Source organism: Lepisosteus platostomus, chromosome 3 (genome assembly GCF_059453375.1).
Source record: "Lepisosteus platostomus isolate fLepPlt1 chromosome 3, fLepPlt1.hap1, whole genome shotgun sequence".
NCBI lineage: Eukaryota > Metazoa > Chordata > Actinopteri > Semionotiformes > Lepisosteidae > Lepisosteus > Lepisosteus platostomus.
The window spans coordinates 74,093,438-74,118,513 of NC_142613.1; the positions used below are offsets into that span (position 1 = coordinate 74,093,438).

General features: G+C 37.7%; 2 protein-coding genes and 1 long non-coding RNA gene across 5 annotated transcripts in view; all 3 read right to left on the reverse strand.

Moving 5' to 3' along the window:
- Window positions 1-14,227, reverse strand: part of dse (dermatan sulfate epimerase) — a 30,406-nt gene extending 16,179 nt beyond the window's left edge. The window contains exons 1-3 of one of the 3 annotated variants that reach the window (XM_088626800.1): window positions 14,068-14,227; window positions 10,014-10,347; window positions 1,353-1,606 (exon numbers count right to left, since the gene is read on the reverse strand). In XM_088626800.1, the coding sequence (XP_088482926.1) occupies window positions 1,353-1,606; window positions 10,014-10,297 (538 nt within the window). In that variant the 5' untranslated portion in view covers window positions 10,298-10,347; window positions 14,068-14,227. Of the gene's footprint in view, window positions 1-1,352; window positions 1,607-10,013; window positions 10,469-14,067 lie in introns of those variants that run through there. The other 2 variants (XM_088626799.1, XM_088626801.1) reach the window with 2 other exon arrangements.
- The window catches only part of LOC148675449 (uncharacterized), a 304,725-nt gene that overhangs the window by 20,554 nt on the left and 259,095 nt on the right, over window positions 1-25,076 (reverse strand). The gene's annotated exons all lie outside the window — the stretch shown is intronic.
- nt5dc1 (5'-nucleotidase domain containing 1) overlaps window positions 15,789-25,076 on the reverse strand; it is a 103,922-nt gene continuing 94,634 nt past the window's right edge. Inside the window, exons 10-12 of the mRNA XM_088626797.1 lie at window positions 24,617-24,787; window positions 19,327-19,495; window positions 15,789-17,675 (exon numbers count right to left, since the gene is read on the reverse strand). Coding sequence (XP_088482923.1) covers window positions 17,557-17,675; window positions 19,327-19,495; window positions 24,617-24,787 — 459 coding nt within the window. The 3' untranslated portion in view covers window positions 15,789-17,556. The remainder of the gene's footprint in view (window positions 17,676-19,326; window positions 19,496-24,616; window positions 24,788-25,076) is intronic.

Below are 25,076 nucleotides of genomic sequence, written 5' to 3' on the forward strand. Positions count from 1 at the left end.
CCATGTCAAGAAAACTCTCCTGGCAATAAGCAAATCTCAAGTTCACCACAGAACAATAGTGAGCAGCCTGGGCAAAAATTAACTTGCCACATAAATACATTATCTTGATCCTACCAATTTTCAGTCAGGATTTACTGAGAAAGATTTTGGTTCTCTGAATGGCATCCAGACAAGACACAGATAATGTGGATCCCTGCTTCATCATTCATCATTGCAATAATTTTATTGAATACTGATTTTTACCCCAGAATATCTCAAAGTACTTTAGATACCAGAGGGAACCCACTTCACCCACCATGTGCAACAGGCCATTATATACTATACCAGCAGTCCCACTGCAGAGCAGATCAGGTAAGGAATTGGGGAATGGCATCACCAATCAGACTGATTCTAAAACTCTTCTAATTCTGCTCTCCTTACCCCCAAGCCCGTCTACATTGTATGGGTGACAGGGCCTTCTCCTGTTATTCCCCCAAGCTCTGGAACTCTCTGCCCAAGGAAATCAGAGAGTCACCTTCTCTAAACTCCTTCAAATCCTCAAAACCTTCTTCTTCAGAAAAACCTTTACATAACTGGTTCCATTCTTCACCCCTCTGCTTTTCTTAGTACCACCATCCACGGTCTCCTCTATATAGTGTAACTGTGTTTTATCTTGTGTATTCTTCTTATTTATTGTTGTTGTCATCCTGTAAAGCGCTTTGAGAAGCCACCTTTAAAGGTGCTATATAAAATAAAGTTTATTATTATTATTATTATAAAACTTGAATGGAATTTAGCCACCGCCCAATCAATGGTATTCAATGGCAATTCATTCAATGGTAATCAGAAATCAATCCACACTGAATTCACTGAATCCGTGGAATGGCTTTAAAATCTAAACAGCTGCTATAACTTTAGAGTTTTTCCTTAAAACCGAACTGTGTCATGAGCCACATTTTGCCACAATTTGTGCTGTTGCAGGATTCCAATTTTTATATAAATTTGTACAGTACAACAACATGACGTACTACATATATTTAATATGTGGTTTCTTAATTTCACCCTTTCAACAAAAGATGAACACAGTTAATTAAAAAATACACCAATATAGTCTATAACTGAAAAATAAAAACAATATCTATGTCTAGTAGAAGTATCACAAATGAAATCTGCAGTAATGGTCAGAACTGATATCCCCGTCAACATCTTTCTGCGACATCGTCATCCGAGACGACCAGCGATTTGCCCACACCATATTTGTCAAAAGCTAGCATCAGTGATAGCGTGATAGCGTTCTTTGATATCTTCTTTGAAAAGGAAAACACACTTCAGAGTCAGCAATTCGACAGAACACAACCCACCAGAACACTCACCCTGGTTCATGAGAACGAGGCTTCCAGTCAGGAGGGCCACACAGTTAGTTGGCTGGTGATTGTGGAGGTACTGGAACCCCCAGCCCCGGTTATAGGACTTTTCGTACATGTACCTAGAGGTGTTGGCGATCACCTGCAGGAAGCGCTCCTGCTGCGACTTGCTCAGGTCGTCGTACAGGAAGTCGTAAGCAGTAGCAAAGCCAACGAGAGAATGAGCAAGAGGTACCTCATCCCAGGGGGCGTCTTTTACCAACCTAAAAAAAAAAAAAAAGAAGATCACATAACTGTTTACCACGATGTTTATGAAGAGAGTTCGTTTCCCAGCATGCATTTCATCATTATGATTTTCATCATAGAGGACATTCCAGCTTATATAATTCATCAGGCAGGCTGAAGGACCCTAAATCCCTTCAGTCTAAAAGGAGATAGACAGGAGATCCAGGTATATACTGTACAATTCTAACAGACAGGGACAAGTGAAGTGACTATTTCGTACTCAGTAATGAAGCTAAGACGTGGAATCACAACTGGAAACTCAAAGAGAATTCATTCATAGAGAAAATAGAAAATGTTTCTTTATACAGTATATCTGGATCAACTTCTTAGGCAGGTGAATGAAGCCCAACCTTTGGGCTCCTAAACTCCAAAGATACTAAAATACTACATGAGAAACACAGGCCCTATGGCCTCCCCTTATTCCTTGTGTTTTCATTAATATTCATGACCAAATAACACTGTCATAGGAAATTGCACTGTTTCATGTTCAAAATCTATACATTATAGGAAATAAAATTTAGTTTTCTCTGCAATCTATTATATCGTTCAAATTTAGTTTGTTGCTGAGTAACAGATAATTACATGCTGACAAGTAATATAAAACCTTTTAATTTGCTGCTGAGCACTGCTTAGTGCCTCATGCAACCATATTTCTCAAGCATCAAAGCAGGATTTGTTAATAATTATTAGCTGGCTTATGATACTTTCTGGCTAAAAGACTAAAAAACCTTTATTATGATTTCTAATAGAATATGCATAATTTTATGTAAATAGTACATAATTCATAATGCATAATTAAGAATTCAGTATTAAAGGGGGCAGTGCACAAGCAGAAATTCTATATTGCAATGCTTCTCTTGACCAAGGCACAAAAAAATCCCAATACAATTCAGGAAAACATCTGTTTCACACATTACTCTAACAACAAAGTGTACAGCAATGTGATCTATGTGTTCAAAGCCATTGCCAATGTACAGTATAAGGGAAACGATAAAATCAGTCTTCCCCTTGGTGTAATGGAAAAAATAAGTGGTACCTTTGCATATCAATGTTTGGATTTTTATGTAATTAAAAAAAATCTTTGGGAAACATAATTTAGATATATCAAATATTTTGCAATTAGAACTAATCTCCTTGGCTTTCCCAGGCCATAGTTACAAGATACAAACTGCAAGAAGGAACAAACAATGCTCATATGTGATGTTTAGACGACAAAAGTGTATATACTGTAGCTTGGTTTGGAATTGTTTAATAATAAGTCTGTATTTAAACCTCTGAAATGAAAATGTGCAAATTCTGAACACAGCAAAGATAGTGTATTGCTTATGTGATTCTTTTCAGGAATAAACATAAAGAGACTGTGTCAGAGTGAAACTGATATCCAGTATCAAAACACACAGTCTTTCCTCCAATTAGCACCAATTCCTGGACAGATACTGAATCTGGCATTTCAGTATCTGTCAGAGGTTACGTTACAAAAGACTACAGTATGTACAAACAGAGACAATGGCACATTTGTGACAAACTGCTCATAAGAAAAAAATACACGAGAGAAAGGCATTAAAAAGAGGATTGTCCTTAGAAATACAGTATTTTGTATGGAACACCTGTTTTATCCACCCATCAACTAAAGTCACAACTCAAACACAGCCTGCCATTTTTCAAAATCTTATAAAGACTATTACAAGAACCTGTTTCCTGAAATAATCATTTTAACTTTTATAGAAATAATATTTATTCTGTATTATAGGACAATTACAAAATTTGTCCAAACATATATACGTGTTTACAAAGTATTCATTTGGACAAATAAGGAACAAGTGAGCAACAGGACAGTTAAAAAAGATGTATTAGAAAGCTTTCGAAAACAAAGTATTGCAAGCACAGGCAAAAAGATATTAATATGGCTAAGAGAAAGGAGGCTTAATAAATATTAAAGTTACCGCATTGATAAAACAGCAAAAACCATCAAGGATGTAGTACAACATATCTGGCACAAATACAGTGACAATGGGATAAAAATTTATAAATAATTAAAGGAAAATGGTTGATTTACTAAATGTGTATTTTACTCAGGTCAAGTCAAAAATATGCTTCAGGCAGTGGAAGGACAAAGCTCTGGACTGAATTGTATTAGCACAGAAAAAATGGAAGTGTTTCAGATAATTGAAGCAATAAGATGAATAAATCTCCAATGGTACCTTACCAATTGTACGCATGGAAATGAGAGAGTTTATTTAGAAATCACTGACACAACTCTTGCAACAGTCTCTAAACACAGGTACAGTACTTAGTAACTAGGAACTACAGAATTGCTAATGTAGTGCCCATCCAAAAAACAACAAGAAAACAGGAGGACTTCTATTACATGCAAGATAACTAAAACTACTGTAACAACTAAACTAGAGGATCGCCTATGTTGTTTGAACAAGCAACCTCAGTAATCAATACACCATATCATATGCTCTACACGTATTTAGGTTCTCAGACAGCTTTTTATAAAGTTTCCCATAAAAGATTAATTCCTGAATTGCAGGTGGTTGGCATTCGAAAGTGTATAAGTGTTGGGATTGGATTGAGAACTGGTTATGAACTAGACAGCAAAGGGTTCGGATAAAGGGGGCATACTCAAATTAGTGTGATGTGGAGTACCACAGGGATCTGTACTATGATCACTATGCTCTTAATTTATATTAATGATCTAGACTTTGGAATAGTTAGTAAACTAGTCAAGTATATGGATACTTAAATTCACACTCGTAAACAAAAACGCTTATCTACAAGGGGCTAATTGTATTGTCACTAGAATAATGCTTAACAAGTTTGAAATTAATTGGTCAAACAGTTTTTAGGAGCAGTTGGGGGTATAGAGATGCCCTGTCTTATCCTATTGTACTGTCCTTCTCACTAGAATGACACTTTCCAAGTGTCACCTAGCACATCATGATCTGCTGCAATCATAACAGTCTTGGTGCATCATATTCGACATTAAGGCAGAAACCTGAAGCAGGTTTGAGTGCTAATGAAACCTGCCAGATTTTAAGCTAATTAGTACAGCTGTTTCAGGGTTAAAGGTAGTTTGAATTCTGTGTAAAAATATCAGACATCCACCTCGGTTGACACTGGAAACCAATTTTCATAAACACTCCTCTTGTTTGTAATTACACCAATTAGTTTGGAGCTATTTGGACAAAATGTGAGCAGAAAATGTTTGCTAAACATGTTGTTGTTCGATGAATACTTTATGACCCATTGTGTGAGTGACATTTTTAGTAACAAGGGACTGTAGACTTGATAATGTAATGTCCATCCAAAAAACAATGAGAAAACTGAAGTAATTATAGCCCAGTATGGCTGACGTCTATTACATGCAAGATAATTTAAACTATTATAGCAATTAAACTAGGAGAACACCCTACTGTACATTGTTTGAACAAGCAACCACAGTGATCAATACACAGGGTGTATTTAGACTTTCAGATGGCCACTGCACCATTCTAGGAGCAGTACTGCAGAAGATTTGGTATGATTGATAAAATCTGCCAAGTTTGAGGTCAGTCAGTGCAGGCGTTACTCAGAAGACCTTATAAATGTTTCTGAAGAAGAGGGTCAGATAATGAACAATTAACATTTTCATAACATATATCTGTTTTTTAGTAGACAATGCAAAAATGTCTTTTTTGTAAACAGTTGCTGGCATTTAACATCATTCTTCGCACTTCCAAATTGAAGATGGTCAGTGCCAGTAAATATGCATTCTTTCATTTTAATACATTTAAACTGTAAGAGAGAGGGGAAAGGTGAATTCTTATTTATGAATCTTTCCAGCTACCCACTCAAAAATGTAATAGGCATATATCTACAGAAACACAAAATACACTTTAAGCAACACAAGTGTTGCTAATCTAGAGAGGCATCTATTAAGCAGTTTTTTTTCTGTTTTATCCCATTTTCTGGATGTTACCACTGTCCTTAACAGTTCTCCATATACAGTAGATTTATTGAATGAGATTATATAAGGGTTATCAGATAGAATTATTTTTTTTACTTTAGAAAAAAAGAGTAAGCAGGAGAGGGATTAGGTGGTTTAAGAAGGCAAACTATACAATATCAATAAAAAGTATTCTAGCAAAATAAGGTTAAAAACATGTGCAGTGATCTAAGTACAAACATAAGCCATGTGCTTTTGGATCATAGTGGGGATATGGTTCTTTTCCACAAGCTAGTGGCTCTATAATTAAGGGTCACAGAGACCTCAGTCAGCGATGTTTTCAGAGCCACTTTCAAGGTTTTCTGTGAAATTTTAAAACCATAATAAAAGTGTTAGTAAAGAGAGAACATATATCACGAGCTGTTCATTTGTGAAAATCCATGTTTAGTGGTTACTTTGTCTGTTAACTGTGGCAGATTTCAGAATTAAGATATGAAGCATTCCAGTGCATTTTAGTAAGTTTTATGCAAATCATTTGCACTGCAATGAAGAAACTCAGTTTTCCATCATACAGACCAAACCTAAATATTAACTACCCACTGCAGGGCAGTTTCTGAAAAGCTCATCTTCCCTTGTTTTGGTTATTTCCATTTATTCATTCCAAGAAAATCTGTATGTGAAGACACCATCAAACGAAGTGCATTTCTGCACTTTATCCTGGTCTCCTGAGATATTTATGCCGTCTCCAATTACCGCTTGCCAAAACTCCTACACATGCATTTAAACATAGCCAAGCTGTCCTTAAAACAAGCAGTCATGCTTGAATTTTAATTAGCATACCAAACCAAAATGATCAATCCAATGAGATGAGCATGGCAGCTTGAAAAGCTGTTTCTGCTGGCTCCTTCATTTTGCATGGATGAAGACAGATGGAATTTATTTTAAAAAACTCTGGTCTTAAGAAACTTTAAAGAAAGAGTTAGAAGAGCTCAGCAAACCGATGCCCAGATTCCAGATTGCACTGCAATGGCCTCATCTTAATGTTAAACTCTCTCATGCTTTTTAATCAGAAAACTGCAAAACTCACAGAAAAGTAAAACATCTCTACTACGTCACAGCATGGAACTATTTTGAGATATAACACTACATTCTCGGTCTGTGAATATTTTCTTTAATTAACTGGAGTCCTGGTTGGACAAGGAAAATGAAGTGCAGTATTGATGCTTGTGAATGGCACCTATTGATGTGCTCTATTAACATTTCTTGCACACTTGGAACAGCAAGTTAGCTTTATGCACATGACTAAACAGACCAAAAAGCCTTATGGAGAGATACTGTATTTTTCTACTCTCCTGGCATTTTAATCACTTCCATTCATTATTTTAAGGTGTTCTATTCAATGCTTCTCTAGGCAGGATAACAGAAACACGTACTGTAAATATGTATCCCATTCTCGTCACAACATTACAGGAAAAGAGAGAAGTGATTTTTGTTAAGTTACAAGTCAGTAAACTGTCTTGAGAGACTTTTTTGCTTTTACAGATTAAAACAGAATCTTCTTTATACGCAGTTTATAAAACATAAAGGTATACATAAAATATATAAGTAAGGTATACAAAAAGGTATACACTAAATCTTCTTTGCTAAGAAAAACTCTTACTGGAATGCTAGATCTTTGGTTTCAGCCTCAATAATAATAGCTTGCCTTCTCATAAACAAGCCTTTTCTTGAAATCACTTCATTTTTCTCACAATATACTGTAGCTGCATCTTTACTGAGCCAGAGGCGTAAAACTACGAACATGATTATGACCACCACAAATTTATGTTGTCAATCATATCTAATGGAGGCTGTGTAATAATGTCATAGCTACAGCAGATGCAATGATAGCAGGGCTGATGAAACTTGCACTGAACGGATGTCACTTTCTCTAATTAATAACACACTGCTCAATCTCGCAGGCTCCTAGCAAGCCACAGGGGATCTTATTGTGCAGCTAATGACACCCTAACCAACTCAAACTCATCTAACACTGGCATGTATATACAGTAAGTGAATGAAATAAAGACATAATAATAATCACATGGCTGAATATCCAATGAAAACGGTTTTACTAGTACGGTTTTTGAGAAGCACTGAAGCTTTACAGAGCACAAACCACTGAACATTTGCACCACATTATTAACTTCACACTTACAGTAAATGTTTGATTTCCCCTGACTGGAAACATGTTAAGCAGCATTCTCTAGGAGCTGCTAAACACAGTTTCTAACATAAACACATAAATTCTTACAGCATTCATCACTGCAAATGTTGACGTTAATTTTCTCCACAGTCTTAGATAATAAGGTGACTCAGTTCAGCCAGGACTAGGGAAAGAATAAACTAGAATGCAAAAGCTCATATTCATGGTTCTCTGAAAAGCTCTTTGTTAGGTTTATTTTAAATAATGTAATTGACTGATTAATTTAACTATACTAATTTAGTAGTATCAGCATTTTTGCAATATTTATTGGACATTAATTTATTATTGTAAGCATTGATCAAGGTAGAAGAGATGAATTTACTGTGGTAAATGTGTCTTTGTATTAAATCATGCATGCAAACAGACATTTGAGCATATGAAAAATAAACTGAACTCTGGTAAGACAAGGGGTATCTCTGTAATATCTACAATTCCAAAGGCATGTGAACACACTTAGTTCTTCGGGTGGGTAGCCCTGTCAGCATGCGTAGACTGCAAAGGAACAAGTAATAGGTTTATTCCATGCTGAAAAAAAGAAGAAAGAAAACACAATGTTTCTGCCATGGAGCCTTTTTCAGGTGTCATAAATCATTTTTCAACAAACTTCAGATCAGTTCACTTTATTGGCCATATACAATTTCTTGTTTTGGGAATTTTAGTCTTTTCACAGACCCCAGCCTGCTCTCCATGAGACACACAGACAGGGAGAGAAGCTGGGGGTCAGAGTGCAGGGTCAGCCATTTATACAGCACCCCTGGAGCAGCTGGGGTTAAGGGCCTTGCTCAGGGGCCCAACAGAGTAGGATTCCTCTGCCAGCCGCGGGATATGAACCGGCAACCTTCCAGCCACAGGCACAGATCCTTGGCTACAGAGCCAGCGCTCCACCCAGGAAAAGGAGAAAGGAGTTTCTAGAAGATTAAATTAAATTTAAGTTACAAGTGAAGGACAATAAAGCCCAGGAAGTCTGTATAGTTAAAACTGGGTCAAAAAGGTTGATGGAAGGATAATATGTAATGTATAGTTATTAAATAGCATTTTTATTTAATATAAAACAAGGACAAAACATGATCTCTAAAAAAGAAAATATTCAATAACTCAAAACGTAAGAGGTGTTACATTCAATGACTCCTAATCACAGCTGCAATTTGTTATAAACATGCAAAAATAAGCAAAAACTTCCCCTAAAACTGCTTAGCATACACAAATGGATGAGCTAGAGTTATTGTGGGTAAAATTCACAAACCACAGATTTCCTGTAAAAATATGCAGTGTGTTGAACTATCTCAGACATCTAACCTTATCTAAGCAGTAAGCTTAGGCAATGCTGTTTTTTTCTCACTTAAGCATAAATAGCACTCAAGTGTTAAACCACTTATCAGATTTTTATTCTTTCTCAACATTCCCCTTAATGTTAGAAGATTAATTTCCTAGAAGACTTTCAGGCCTGAATTAATGTTTGCTGACAACAAGTTTAGCTTCAGTAGAAAATATTTTTATATAGGCACTAAAGGTATTGTGTGTAATATTTTACTTTAAACCATTGCATTTTGGGGCATCATTTTACTAACAAACCATGGTCATGTCATTAGAGAAAACAAATGTGCATACCTCCAGAGACCTGTTTAAATAACCTTTATCTTATAAACCTTATTTCATTGTCCCTCATATTTGTTACATTTAACCCAGATGAAAGAGTTTTAGGATCAATTAGCACTTGTATGTATGTGCAAAGTGGGCTCACTGGCCTTCTTCAGGTCTTTTTAATTCGAGTTGTACTTGTAAAAAAAATTAATTAAAACTTTAATCATTACCGGCTACAGGAATATCAATATGGGGCGAGCACAAAAAATAGCACTGTGTAAAATGCATTACAGCACTGTTGTAATGATTAAACAAATTTGTAGTCCTTACCATCCAAATCTAGAATACCTACATAATGTGTCTAATCCCAACACAAAGCTCTGCCTTAGCCTGGCTGTGGGCTGCTGGCACATTCTTGTAAATGTACAGTTACTGGCTTGGCGCAGTGAGCCCTGTTACATTAATCACCCCCTCCGACATCTAGACGGTGTCAAACTCAGCTGAAGCCTGGCACCTGGTCCTGTGGCGTGAGGGCCTTTTTCCCCTCTGTCTGGGGACTGGGGCTGAGGGAATCACAGCAGGGGCAGGGAGAGCCGCGCGCGAGGAGAAAACAAAGACAAAAATATACCAACTAGGCTGCGCTGCCATCCTTTCCATGTACTCCCTCGCCAGGTCCAGGGCCCTCTCGGTTTCGGGGAACAGCACGCAGAACATGGACAGCACTCCCAGGTTATTCCCATAGATTTCGTTCCAGCGGGCGCTGAAGTCCGCCGGGCTCCAGGGCGGGAGGTACTCTTCGGGGTGGGCGAGCATGGTCCGGCCCGCCTCTTGGATCTTGGCGGCGATGTGCAAGTGCGTGCCCCGACCCTGACGTTGCAGGGCTCCCACCTCCTCCCTGGAGAAATACAGCATGGGGTGGCCATCGTAATTCCCACCAAGGAAAGGGATTCCACCACTGGGGTCTTCTTCCAGCGACAGGGCCAGGGAAAAGCAGAACAGGGTTATGAAAAACACTGTGGGGGCCCCACGCGTATAGGTCCTCATTCTGACATCAGAGGTGGGACCAGACCATTTCTGAAGAATCTAAAACAAATGGGATGGAATAAGAAAAAAAATAATAAGCAGGGCCATGGGTTTGAAGTTTGAAGTCTCTGCATGCTCACAATAATTGGATTCAGCTGTATGTCTAAGAATTTAGCATTCCTTCGGCATTTAGAAAACTGCAAGTAAAATGTGCTGCTTGGGGTTTTTCTAGACTAAAGTAATCTATACCACACATTGGATAAAAGTCTGTTTACAGGATATACTGTACCTTGCATTGATTTTTTAAATGTTTCAAAAAACTCCCTGCCAGTAATTACGTAGGCACACTTCTTAATGCCTGAGTACTTTAGAACCCATGTTTATACTATACTGTATTTCTCTTAAAACGTGTTGGTTGTTGGTGTGATTTGTTTTCACAAGGTTATTGCAGAGTGCGGAGTCCACAATGAGTAAGAAAATCTCAATTACCATACATGTTGAATCAAATACAGTAGGAGCTTTAATTAGAAAAAACGAATCAATTCAGCTGAGAGCACAATTTCCTAGTTCTGCATTTTCTGCTTATTAGAACTTCTGTAGATGTACTGTAATTCTGTAGTTGAAGAATGTAAGCATTCAAACTTTGTCACATAATTTAGAAAATTCCATGGAAATCTACACTGTATGACTGTTAAATAAACACAAAACCCAAAATAATAAACCCAACACGTAATCAAAAACTAGCTCAACAATGGATGACCTTGTTTGGCCACCACTGGCATCAATGGCTTTAGGGCATCTACACCTCATAACTGCTATCTAATTGTTTTAGGACACTTGGAATGTTCCTGCACAGATCTATAATTAATTAATAATAATAATTGCTTATACTTATATAGCACTTTTCTGGACACTCCACTTAAAGCTCTCTACAGGTAATGGGGATCCCCTCCACCAGCACCAGTGTGCAGCCCCACCTGGATGATGTGCCAGCAGCCATAGTGCACCAGTACTCTCCCCACACACCAGCTCTCAGTGGGGAGGAGAGCAGAGTGATTAAGCCAATTCATAGATGGGGATTATTAGGAGCCAATGACTGGTAAAGGCCAATGGGAAATTTGGCCAGGATGCCTGGGTAACATCCCTACTCTTTTCGAGAAAACGTCTTGGGATTAATAATGACCACAGAGAGTCAGGACCTCAGTTTTACGTCTCATCAGAACGATGGCATCTTTTTACAGTACAGTGTCCCCGTCACTATACTGGGGCATTAGGAGCCACACAGACCACATGGTGAGCGCCCCCTACTGGCCCCACTAACACCTCTTCCAGCAGCAACCACAGTTTTTCTCAGGTCTCCATCCAGGTACTGACCAGGCTCACACTTGCTGAGCCTCAGTGGGCTGCCATTTGCAGTGAGTTGCAGGGTGATATGGCTGCAAAACCAGCGATTTGTGATTCCTGGCTGTGTCTGATGAGTAGTTATATCGCCTCTCACATAGTCTACTATATACCCCCATATACATATAGTTCTACTATATGTAGAACTGTCCCTTTTCACAGCCTGTAAACAGAAGCCTATACACCATCAAATCAACTTTCTGCTGTCCATCAATGTGCTGTATAGCTGAATCCGGATTCATAAGCGAGGGTGATGTTATCTCGCCAATGGAGCCGCAGACATTAGTGTTATCTGTACCACTGGAGGAATGAATACTATGTTCACACAATCTGTAACGAGAGTGCTCTAGTTCGGATTGCTGTAATCCGAATGACAGGAGAGGTGTGTGACTGTAATCTGTGTTGTTCCAGCTTCCAGATCGTGTTTCTGTGACTGGAAATGCTTGGAACATACCCAAAGCCAGATAAGGATCATCACTGGATAAATGTATCACAAATTTGAGGTCAGATAGAGCACTTTTTTTTAGGAATTTATGGTTACGTGATGCATCTTCTTAAATACTGCAGCTACCATGGATTGAAAAGATTGACATTTTTAAAACGCAATTCAAGTAATTTGTGACAAAATGTTTGAATCCTTTCCTTTGTGCCCATATTTAATGTGAAAATTGATTTGGTTGCTCTACATAATGATTGAATCACTAACTCTATCCATCACAGTGATGGATACATTTATAACAAAACAGCACTTTTAATTCTGAATATTTAAAACCAGTTATTTGAAAAACGTGTAAGCAATAGATTGTGGCATCATCTTTGTCACCTTTCTTTTCTAACAATAATTTAAGTATGAACACTTTTTACAGTATTTTACTAAAGGCTCTACAATGGAAATTACTCATACACTGCTTGACACTCTATCACAGTCTCACTATAATACGCAGATACTTCCTTAACAGAATAATTTCTAAATATCCATTATATGCCCTAACTACACTTTTTCAGGACTCCAGATTTATTGGTTGGATAAGGATGAATTATTACACTACTAGACAGGACAAGAGACAGGGATATGACCCGTATCTTGATAAGATTCCCATTGACAAGTTAAAATTCATCAAATGTTTATGCGTTTAGAAATTAATGCAGGAGATGCATAGTGTATCGAATACTGCAGTGTATCAACTAAAATATGTCTATATGAACTTCTATTTTTTTTTTCAATAAGACTGTTTAGAGACCGGAAATTCCTACTAGAGTGAGATTTTATGATATTAATGAAAAATGCTGAGCGTTGAACTTTGCTAAAACTTGCAAGTATTAGAGGGCATTTCCCGGGTTTTAAGAATTTCTTTGAATCCTTGATTTAATACTAACAATAGCCATCGCCAATAACTCTATTGCCGGTCTAGGCTAGTTTGCACTCCGTTATTCGTGTCAGTAAAATTCTATTAATTCAGTTTTAAACTTTTCTAAATTGTTCAAATCCGCGTCACACATCGTTAGACTGCCTGCTTACATTACGTGTTTAAACAATATTTTCGGAGGAGAGTGAGAAGACAAATCAGCTGGATCTTCTGGTTCCAAGTTTGAGCACACCAGCTATCAACACATTTTTCACATGCTCTTTCTTAACGCTGGACTGCAGCCTGCGAGGACTTTGAATCCAAACGCCCTAGCTCCAGTAAAGCCCGTTAAGCCAAATGCAGGGACAAATCATCTTAGCGTACCTCAGGTAGCTAATGGACTGCTACATCTGGCAAACTAATGAACTTCGGGTATTCAAACTCATTTACAGAATTAGCTTTGCCTGGGCTTCTGTCTGGGTTCTGATTTTTTTATGGAGCACGTTATGTCTAAACCTTCTAACTTAAAACAAATGTCAGCTCATGTAACAACGGCCGCTTTCAGGTTATAAAAAACATATTCTTTACGCAAAAACAGAACTGGACTTAAAGTAAAATAAGCCCCCTCTTAACACTGTATTGATACGATCGGAGATCTAAGGACTCAAAAAAAAGTTATAATAGTTATGTGGGGCTATACTGCGGCTAGAAGTTGGTAAGGGCATTTTGCCACGAGTACGGGATAAAGGCATATATATTAATAAAAATATCCTGTTGTAATTAGAACATCTTAAAACTTAATCACATATACTTTCCCTTGTCCGCAAGCATTTTAAGACGTATGCTCACTTTTTATTTTTTTCTACTAATGAAGATCAGTCAGATAACCGTGTTAAATAAAAAGCCGTTTACCTTTGCCAAGTCCTGCTAAGTCAGCGGGCAACAGACGCTCTTCCCATAAATCATTATTGGAGCGCAGAAAATCGGTCGATTTTTATTTTATTTTTGCCTTGTTGTACAATACATGGTATTTTAGGTTTTAAATGCTTTCAGCCAGTTGCGCTTGGAGTGTAGAAGTCTGCTATGTCGGAGACAACGTCATCAAGACAGGATTTAGGGAGGAGTTGAAGAAGAAAGGAAAGCAGAGGATATATATTTTTTTAAAACTTCTTGGAATAATGACTTACTTTCGCTTTAACTTTGTTTGCCAGCACCTTAGTAATTAGTTACAAACCTCCTACGTCTGTGTCGCCGAACAAAGAATTCGATTGCTTACAGAATTATGCACAACATTTAAGTGAACATAAATTACTCTCGTTTCATTCATGATGAAATTGCACACTAGTTATGTTAACAGCATAGTACTGTATGTTTATAGTAATTTAGCTCAATCACAGGAATTAGAATTATGTTTTCAGAACTGTGAAATGTGATTACACTGTAACATCCATACAGTATGTCAAAAGTTATTTTTTTTCTGTACTAGAGACAATTTAAACAATTCATAGGTGAAATACATTCTTGCTATTTACATGCAAGAGGGTATTTTCTAAAATCATCTATTAATTTTATTAAATTAGCATACTATGGATTATATTAACCGCAAAAATATGCATTTTCATTGCCACACATACATTAAACAGCTTTGAAAATGACAAAACGGTGCATCTTAAAAAAACGCCTCAAAGTTTAGACGTGCCTTTACAATACCTGACATGGCACTTACCGTCATTGCACCAAGTTCATGTTTTCAGGATAAATCCATATTTGCATAAAAGCTGTGGAGAAAAAGATTATTGGTACCTCTAGTCAGGAAAGTCAAACCCAGATTGACACAACAAAGCAGAATGGCAACAAATGTTAACACACCTAAAACATAACCATTGATAGTACACCCCAATGGTCTGTTTCCTCATAAATTACAACAATCTCCTCCTTAATCTGTTGAAACACTCTTCATGAGCTCCAGTTAAAAGGGATAAACTCTGCATTTCAGGGACAGCTGAGGGGATAGCACCAGTCTTCATGGGCAACATGACATGGTGACAAGGTTCTCAGCATGGCTGTTTCAAAGCTCTTGGGACCTGGGTTTGATTCTGCAATGAGATCCCCTGTGCGTGGAGCTGACATATTCTCCTACGGATCTGTCTGGGGTTTTCTGGGGTGCTCTGGTTTATTTAGAGTCCAAAGACGGGTGAACTGGCCTTCCTTCTGCATGTGTGAGTGTGAGGGCCCTCAGATGGACAGCCCCCAATGCAGATTACAGCCCCGACAGCATCCTGTCGACCGGGTTAGGTTCTGGTGACAATCTTACATCTTTATAAGCATGTAAAAAAAAGTCAGCTGCTGGAAAGAATATCCCCCCTACTTGTACAAAATAGAATGAGTATCAATCAATTTTAAGAACCTTATGGAACATGAGATTTTCCACTTCTTCAATGATGGATAAGCCATATGCTAAGAGTTTTATTATATCATTTGGTTGGTATTTTGTAGAACCTTTAATGGCTAAATGACCAGACACCTGAGGGCTTAACTTTTAGGAGACTAAATTACCACCCTGACACATATAAAATCCCCAAATCTGGAGATATTGCTCAGAAAATGTAAAACTAGTAAACTGATTTCAAAGATCTCTGTGAAAGTTTTTATTTAATAAATGTTGCTAAGGAACATAGATGAAGCACTTAAGATGTCAAATTAACTTCAAAACACTTTAAAGCACAAAACGTTTTGTTTTATAAACTTGTACAATATTTTTATTTCACAGCTGGTGAACTCAACAATTTCTCTGTATTTTTTAGAAGACAACCTATAAAACAATTGAAAGCTTGTTTTTCATTGAGAATACAAACAAAACAGGAATACCATAACTGTGGCTTGTTAGGATGATGCATTCCTTAGAAAGAAACACTAACATTCTGGTTGACTGTTGAGACTTTTTGCAAGTGAATATTAAACTAAAAGCAACATGGAAAGCAACAATCAAATAGAATTCATTCATTTGTCGGTTAAAGCATTTTCACAAACTTAAGTACTGCATGTTTTGCACAGGTATCCCACATTTTTAAAAACCATCAGCTGTTCTTAAGATGCTTCTTGCTTAACATTTACATATCATACTTTCCAAAAACAACAGACAATACTGGAACAATAATGGAAGTAATGTGACATTTTTCTTTTACAAGTAAAATGACTAATGTAAAATCCCTTTTAGACGTAGATCTAAAAACACCATGCTGAGCTTGTAGCAAAATGTGAAGTTATAGTTTTCAAACTACCCACAGAATACTCTCTGATATTTTCTTTAATATTTACTGAGCAGCATTAAAAAAAATGGATTTAAAAAAAAAAAAACTTGATGTGTTCTAAGAAAAAAGAAATTACAAGGAAGCTGTGGTAAACATAAATTGTGCAAATACTTTGTGTGGTATAAATGCTGACATTTTTGCCTATGATGTCAGCACTTGAAGACTTAATTACAACACAGGTGCTTATATCTTAGAACAGCCTTCAACTCATCACTTTAACAGTGTTGTTACATCTAGGAAAAAAAAAAGTTTATTTTTGTGTCAGAAAACAAACTACAGGTGTTTTTTTTTTACAAAACTAAATTACTAAGGGAGGAACACTAAACATAAAGCCCTTAATGGCAAAAACAAAATACTAAGCAAAAGTCTTTAACTCAATTTCTTGATTAAAAAACACCTATGTGTCTTGTCTCAGTTAGAACACTGTCCATCTCTATAAAGCAAAAAGAAGGAACATTTAGGGATTACTGGACGTTTTACTCATAATTACTTATAGCTGGCTTTATTCTTATAATGTTAAAAAAAAGTATACATTTAATGGAGAGTGCTAATACAGTACATTTTCTCAACTGCAGATGAAATATAATCTGAGGCAGATTAGACCCTCCTGGGAGTGCACAGAATGTAATGGTAAAACATACTTTTTAATTAAAGCACAAAGAGCAAATGTATTCTGGTTATAAATGAGTGCGGCTTATTATATGATAAAGTCAAGAATATTGGGTGCTTTCCTCAATGAGTAATCCCACTTGTGACCTTGAGGTACAATACAACAAAAATGCCTGCAAACTGTACAATAGTTTGTGGATTTTGATCATACAGTCTACAGCAGCTGAATCCCCTGATACAACAAACAAGTACACTGTACAATAGATACGTTTGCATGTATATCAGCAGGTTGCATTTTCAAATGTAAACCCAGATAACAATACTTAAAAATAAACCTTACAACATTCACCCAAAGGGCTTTACATTCAGTGTTGTTAACAGTAACTGGTACATGTCTATTGTGTTCCTTGAAACTTAGAAGTAAAGGACTACAGGCAAGAAAAAAAAAAACAGCATTCCTTTCTTAGCTAAAGGTGTTGTGTTACTCCCTGGGGATGTTCTCAGATTTCTTCAGAAGAGAGTCTGGTGGTCTGGGGTAGTAGCCAACGGTTCTTGGTTTATCAGGAGAAAATCTTGGGAATTTGTAATCCAGAGGAAGATCTTTGGGAAAATAAAAAAAGTACAGATTAAATTCGAGTAAATCTGTTGCTCTTGCATCTTCACACTACTTACATGTAAATGACCTGAAATGCAGACACGAAAAAATATACGGTACTGTACACAAGCTAATGTGGAGCTAAAAAGTCTGCACAGTGCATTTTCTGAGTACCAAGGGCCTGATTTCCACATGTTGGTGAAAAGCCTGCTGATGCGTCAGACCGGTTTTGTGTCCAGTAAGTTGTTTTTTTAACTCTTCCACATAATTCAATTTCATATTTTGCAATAATGTTTTGCAATATTTATGTTTTGGACTAACTAGAATTAATTGTTATCAATTAATTTGAACTAGCTTTAGTTGAATATTTGTGTATTTTTACCTTTTGCGCTTTGGGAGCTGCACTTATTACAGTCATCTTCCACACACCAAACTTTGAAGACAAGTATATTAATGTTTTCATTTTGTTCAGATAAACTAGTTGGGATGTTATTTTCAGGTCTGCTTTACAGTGGTTCTATAAAGCAGTTGTAACCTGTTGTAAAAGCAGCTTTAACCCAGGGAGTATACAGCATGTTGAAGTCATAAAAGTCCAAGTATAAAAACACAAAAATATAGTGATTAAAAGTGTTAGTTACAGAAGTCATTTTCAGAGAGCAATTACTTTGCACTGTTTCTGCTTATAGAACAAAAATACAAGCCCACTGTACTGTATGTCAACTGGACCAATACTTTTCAAGATTCTCTTATTTTCTACCACATCAAGAAAATTCCCAGGACTTTACGTGATACATTATTTGACAACCTTTTAAAAAAAAACGTATATGTTTATACATTTAACTTGTTAGACATTGTGCTAAAAAAAAAGAACAAGAGAGCCTTTCTCAAGGTTACAAGCAACAGTTCCACACCCAGAGTATTAACCCACAGCCTGTCCAATACAGAATATTTCCAATATAGATGTCCAGGGCCCATTCTATCAAGGTTAAGTGAGTTTAGAAAGTCAGTTTATCTAAATATTTTTTTAAAAGTAGTACCAGAAAGTCTAAATGTTTTCACGTATTCTTGTGTTGTGGACAACACATGTATCCAAAAGTAAAATTTCACATTTAGCTTGGGTAAAACAGGAAACATCTGTATCTAGAATTCTGGTTCTCTTCAAAAGTTCAAATTTCCGTTTATCAAGTAAAACTGTCTATGAGCTTTGCCACATACAGTACTGCCCATGATACACAGTTTAGAGCTGTAATCAGCATATCAGTGTAAATCCAGACCAACAGAGTTTACTTTGTCACAAGTGGGTTTTACTCTGTTCCAAAAATGTTAAAAAGAACTTCTCATGAAGCTATAGTGAGGTTGTGAACGAAAACCCGCCACTGCTCAGCTACAGGAAAAATCTTTAAGCAGGCCGTTAACTTGTTCGTTATCCCACAGATCTCACGTTACCCTAAAAACATCTTCGCTCTGAACTTTATTGAACAGTCAGCCATAGTAGCACAAACACCGAGCGGCTCCCACGGGGGCTGAATTAGACAATTCCAGATGTGCTGTAATCAGGGCAGCCACGTGACGCACTCACCCATGACAACCCTCCCTCACTATGTGAGGAAACCACTGCCTGTCACACGGGGCAGCGTACAAAGTCTCACTCCGTACCTGCTACAGCCTCCACACTGGGAATGGCCGTGGTGCTGTAGGTGTTTATACTGTTGCAACACCATGTGATCTTCTGAGACTCCTCATCTTCTCCCAGGCCTGTATCCACATCGACAAAATACGAGCCCCACTGCTCCGATGCACAGGAAGGTTTCTTCATTCCGGGGCTCTGAAAGACATTCTAGACATTAATAAATTCTGCCTAAAATTAAATTAAACAGCTGTGGGGGTTACCCGTTTGACGGCTCACACAGAATGTTAAAGACATGTACAGCACATTTTGTACAACTTGTAGGCTTGTAGTGATGATTTTCTAATTAAGCCTCTACTTCAAACCCTCAACTGAAGATGAACCCTTAAATACTTTTGATATACATTTTGTTCTCATTTGTCCTTTTGGTTAAGCCCTTGTATCCTTTTGATTCTTTAGTCCGTTTCAAAAGCGTGACAAATGGTGAAACTGACAAACCTTTACAGATCATTTCAACTTGTCCTTTGGATTTATCTGTATTCCTGCAGTAACTGCTTCTAAAATAAGCTTTGATCTTTATCTCTGTCTGGAAAAACAGAATCCGATTACACAAATAACACACAAACCTTTTTATGTCTATATTGAACACAATATAGAAATATACCATGCCTTGTGCAAGGTGGCTTCACATTTTTTTAATTTGTGGAAGAGCAGTCCTGGTATGCAGGACTGCAGTAAATACTGTATTCTATAAAGGAATGTTTTTTTAGATGCTTTTACAAGGATAGCCCACGCATGCGCAGTGGAATTCATAGTGGGTCATCAGCTTGAAGAGTGTCACAACAAACTATTAACCACTCATTATCCCACTCATGAATAAACAGTTATTATTTCTGAGCTTGATTGCTTATTTACATTAATTGTTGTTTACTTCTAAACTTACATATAGCATACCTACAGAAAGTCTGCACATGCTTTCCAAAGTAACACATTTGTGGTTTCTAGGTTTTCATTTGTAGTGACGTTTCCAGTTGTTTTTTATGTGGATTTTGTGTGTTATAATGTGTTAATAAAGGTCAAATAAATTTTGATTTAATGTATCCTGATTTCAAACAGTTATGCCACAAAATGTGTTACTCTGGAAAAGGGTATGAAGACCGTCTCTAGACACTGTTATTATTTGTTCATTTTACCAGGGCACTATACAAAAAAGCAGAAGAACAAATTGAGAAGTTGTTCATTTTCAGTGATTGAAATTCAAATCCCCAATTTTCAGGGACAGTCATTGTATAAAGTACTTCCCAAAAAAAGAATATCCCAGAAATGATTGCTTGTTCATGAATTTTTCCTTTGCAGATTAGTTGAGTTCCTCTAATGAACCACAGGCCAGGTTAAATCAAAACCTTAACCCACTTACTCATCATAAATGACAAAACTTTACTTAAAAGTGGTTTGTTTTTAGTAAAAAAAAAACTTACTTCTTCTGCTCCCCCCACATAACAGTGTTGCTTGCAATTCACTGGTGGGGTGAAGTTCCAATTTAAATTTGCCCTTTATTTCTTGTTACCATAATTACAATGGCATGTTTTGTCTGAGAAGGTTTGAGATGAATTGAAAAAACTCCAGTTTTACTAATTAACTAATACTAATTATTAATATAACAACAGAAATGTTATATTAATAAATAGCTTCAAAAATGTTTTCTTTATTTTCAACCGATTTTGAAAGGGACATCTGTTTAGTGTTCAATATGCTACACTGTACTGTTAATTCCCAATGGGGGCATCCATAAAACAACACAAAGTTACCAGTAAACATAAATGTCTGCCAAACGGTTTCAAGTGCTGTAACCTTTTCTTTGTTCCTTTGCAAGGTCATACCTACACAGAGCACAAGAGAGACTTTTTGGATAGTGTAATACAGGTCAATGGAGTGTACTACAAATTGACCCTCAGAAAGCCTTTGTAGGGGACTAAGTAACTGCATCAAATTGCAGCCAGGTAAAATTTCTCCCCGACGTGAGTCACAAGCCTCACAGTGGAGCCTCATCTGTGCAAACAAAGCGCCTGGGTTTTGTCAAGCTCAAAAGAGAGATAGCTAAACATCTCACAGCAAAGATGATAGATATCATCCATAAATATTGACATGACAATATGGCACTGTTAGTCTCAGCAGGGAATACAAACACACACAATGGGAGACCTACTCAGACGAGGTAGAGACAAGATGCACAGAAATGTGAAGGACTCCTGAGAAGAGGTTGACTTTGGGTGCCCTGGAGATATAGTGTACAGCTGTCCCTGAAATGCTACAGTGACAGTGTTCTGATTAGGATCTTTGAATATTTTCAAATTATTTGCTTTTCATGTTGAAAGATAACTGCAAATATGAAATGGTGCATTTCTAACAATAACTGCATGCAGAAAGTAATAGTCACTATTCAGATGTAGACCCTTTTAAATTATGAAGACGGACCAACCCAAGAAGATGGAATAATTCAAAGTGGCTACAGGAGAGGCTTGGTAAAGCTCCCTAAATGTTCACACAGTTTGGAGAGCTTGTTGGGTTGCAGACTTCACGCACTTATTGCCTCAATGGGATAAGCAACCAAATGCTAACTTTCTCACGTTGAAATTTGCTTGAGGTGAGTGTGCCCCGGTACATACTACTCACTTCAAATCACTGGGTTCAAACAAAGTATGTTTTTGTTCCAAAATAATCAAATATAAACATGGAATTACACACAAATCTTATATTGCGATTGTCATTCATGTTAATCTCATTATTGCAAACACAAATTGTTTGACTGTAAAGAAAAAATAACAGTTTTGACTTTGTGGCCCTGATACTTCTGGAGCGTACTGTAAATGTTAACTGACCCAGAAAAAAGAAACATGAAAAATACATCTGAGAGACTGCGAATAAGATACAGTAGTTCCGTCCTTTTTTTTACAATGTACTTTCATTTCAGTATTTGGATTTGGGACAATTATCTCCTTTCATAAAAGGAATAAACAAGACACTTGTAAGCCTTTCAGTGGGGTTTTCAGGGGGACCAAATGAGTTAAACAACTAGTCAATAATTACAGATTCTGCATGGTCAAATGTAACTCTGTCTTTGTGTGCTATCGGTATTAGTAAATTTGACAACACTAACATTATATATTTATGTAGTTTTTCTTTTTCCACAGAAATGACTTTTTTGTATACTTTTATTTTTGCATTTCCACAGAAATTAAGAACAGACAATTCAGAATTGGATTCTGATTGTACTGTGCAAATTTCATTATTCTATGTATTTTAAGGGGGATGTTAAATGTGTAGGTCTTGACATGAAAGTGACACGAAATTAAGGTTAAAAATGTCTTTGTGTTGTGCATCTGGAATTAATATTTCCAACGGAATTCAGATTAACAGGGAATACAGAGAGTAGCCTTGATTCGGAAAACCTCTGGGGACGTTGCTGAGGAATACATTTCTATAACACATTACTCTGGCATGAGTCTGTGCTCTTGGTTTTTATTCTTTGTTTCACAGCACACCCTCCCCCCTCTCCACAGAGCTGGCCCACATTTCAAACTGCAGGAAGGATATGTCAGTCACTACAGGATGGACAGATCCTGAAAAACGGCTCACTGAGTGATTCTTTGACTTCTTCTGCTAGCAGCTACTCCTTTCTGTAGAACAGCTGACTCATCTCAGAATCAGGCAACACATCCTGTGGACTAGTATCTTCCTTGTCATGATTTATCATGCAGAATAGTTTCTTGTGAGGGCTGCAAATCATACAAGTGCCTAGGAATTCAGGACATCTACGATACAATAATGATCTAATTGCTGTGGTTGCTTCGTGTTTAGAGGTCATAAAATTTTTAAAAAATCATTTAAGGGTTTACCTGGCAGTTAGTGGGCTGGGACACAGATGATCAAAGGGGGTTTTCTGGTGACTAGCTCTGGTTTATCATGATATAGAATGAATATTTAACTTTTGGTCACCATGATGTACTGTAGGAACACAGATTTAGCACTGGGTCATATTATTTTATTTTGGACGCAGGGTATTTCTCTTGCTGGCCTGTCAAGGTAATGCGAAGGATTTTAAGTTACACGATTACCTTTCTTGTTTCTGGGTCTGAGGAACATAGGCTTCTGAGATGCACTGTTTTATTTTGTGTAGTTGTCTTATTGTTCATTGTTACTAAATATTTGTCTGTTCACATTTGCCTCTGATATATTACACTTTCACCAGAGCTGTGCCAGAGAATAAGGAAAGCATGTGCTAGAATTCACATGCCTCAAATTATACCTACCCATCAGATTTAATTTATTACATTTGCACCAGTTTATACAGCTGGGTGTTTTACTGGAATAGTTCCGATTAAAGTACCTTGTTCAAGGGCATAACTGCAGTGTCTCAGCTAGGATTGGAATCCACAACCTTAACGATTCCTTCCCACATCTGTCCAAGATATATACAGTAGATTTACACCCGGGGCGGGCTGGAGCTCTCCTCCCCTAGTCTTTTCGGAGACTGGTCACATTTGCAATCGGAGCTTAATCCTTAATGCCCAGTGCTTCCCAGGAACCTGCCACTCAGTAACCTTGATGAGCACCACTGCTCGGGCCTCAGTTATTGAGCTGCTCTTAGCCACGCTCTGTCCTGTCCTGTGAGTTCTGTGTTTCATTTGGGTCTTGCCTCCGGGCAATCCTGAGCAGTCCCGCTTCTGTCTGCAGTCCAGTCCTGCTTCCCTGGCGGTCTGCGCAGTCCTGTTCCTGTTTTCCAGCCTGGTCCTGCTTCCTGTTCCCTGGTTATCTAGTCCCGTCCTGCATGTGTGCGCAGTCACCCGCCTGCATTGCTCCAGCTGCTGCTGTCCATTCTTCCAGGTCTGTCCTGGGTCCTCCGTCAGCCCTCGCCTTGGCGGCTTCGGGTGTTTTCATCAGACCTTTCCTTTCAGCTACATTATTGCCTCTTTCCAATAAACCAGCTTGTTTCATGCATATGGATCCTTTCATGACTCAAAGCGCCGCAGGCTATCTTCCTCCTGGCTGCGGCTTAACATAGGCAATAACATCTCGCTTTTGGAAAAAAAAAAGTTTTTTCATTTGTTTCCTCCCTTAGTGTTAGCTTTTGAACCTACACCTAGTATTTCCATTTGGCTACAATATAAAAGATCACAGAAGTACAGGTGACGACCTGTAAACTAACATGTAAACTACTACAATAGGTGCTTTGCCGCACTCACTCAGAAAGCTCTGGGTTTGTATAAGCGTTCAGGCGGAAGAGCTGCTGAAAGGAAACAGCTGCTAGAAAAGACTTACTTCATACTTTCCCTTCTTTTCCAAAGGCTCAGCTTCTGCGTCCATACAGTTTGTGTCACTTTTCTGGACTCCTTCACCTTCCATCTCTTCCAAAATCATAACTGTTTCCCATTTTCCATAGCAACTGGCTGGGAAAATATCAGAGCGCATGCTGTCTCCAAAATACACCACCTGCAGGACGACAGACAACAGACTTTAAGTGAAAATGAGTCGACAAGAATCCCATTACTGTGTGTTTGTAATGGAAACAGTAGAGAGATAAGATCACTTTATTAGCCATATACAATTTCTTGCATTAGGAATTTGTCTTTTCGCATACCCCAGTTGCTCTCCATGAGACACACAGACAGGGAGAGAAGCTTGGGGTCAGAGCGCAGGGTCAGCCTGACATTGTACAGTGCCCCTAGAACAGTTGGGGTTAAGGGCCTTGCTCAGGGGCTCAACGAAGTAGGATTCCTCT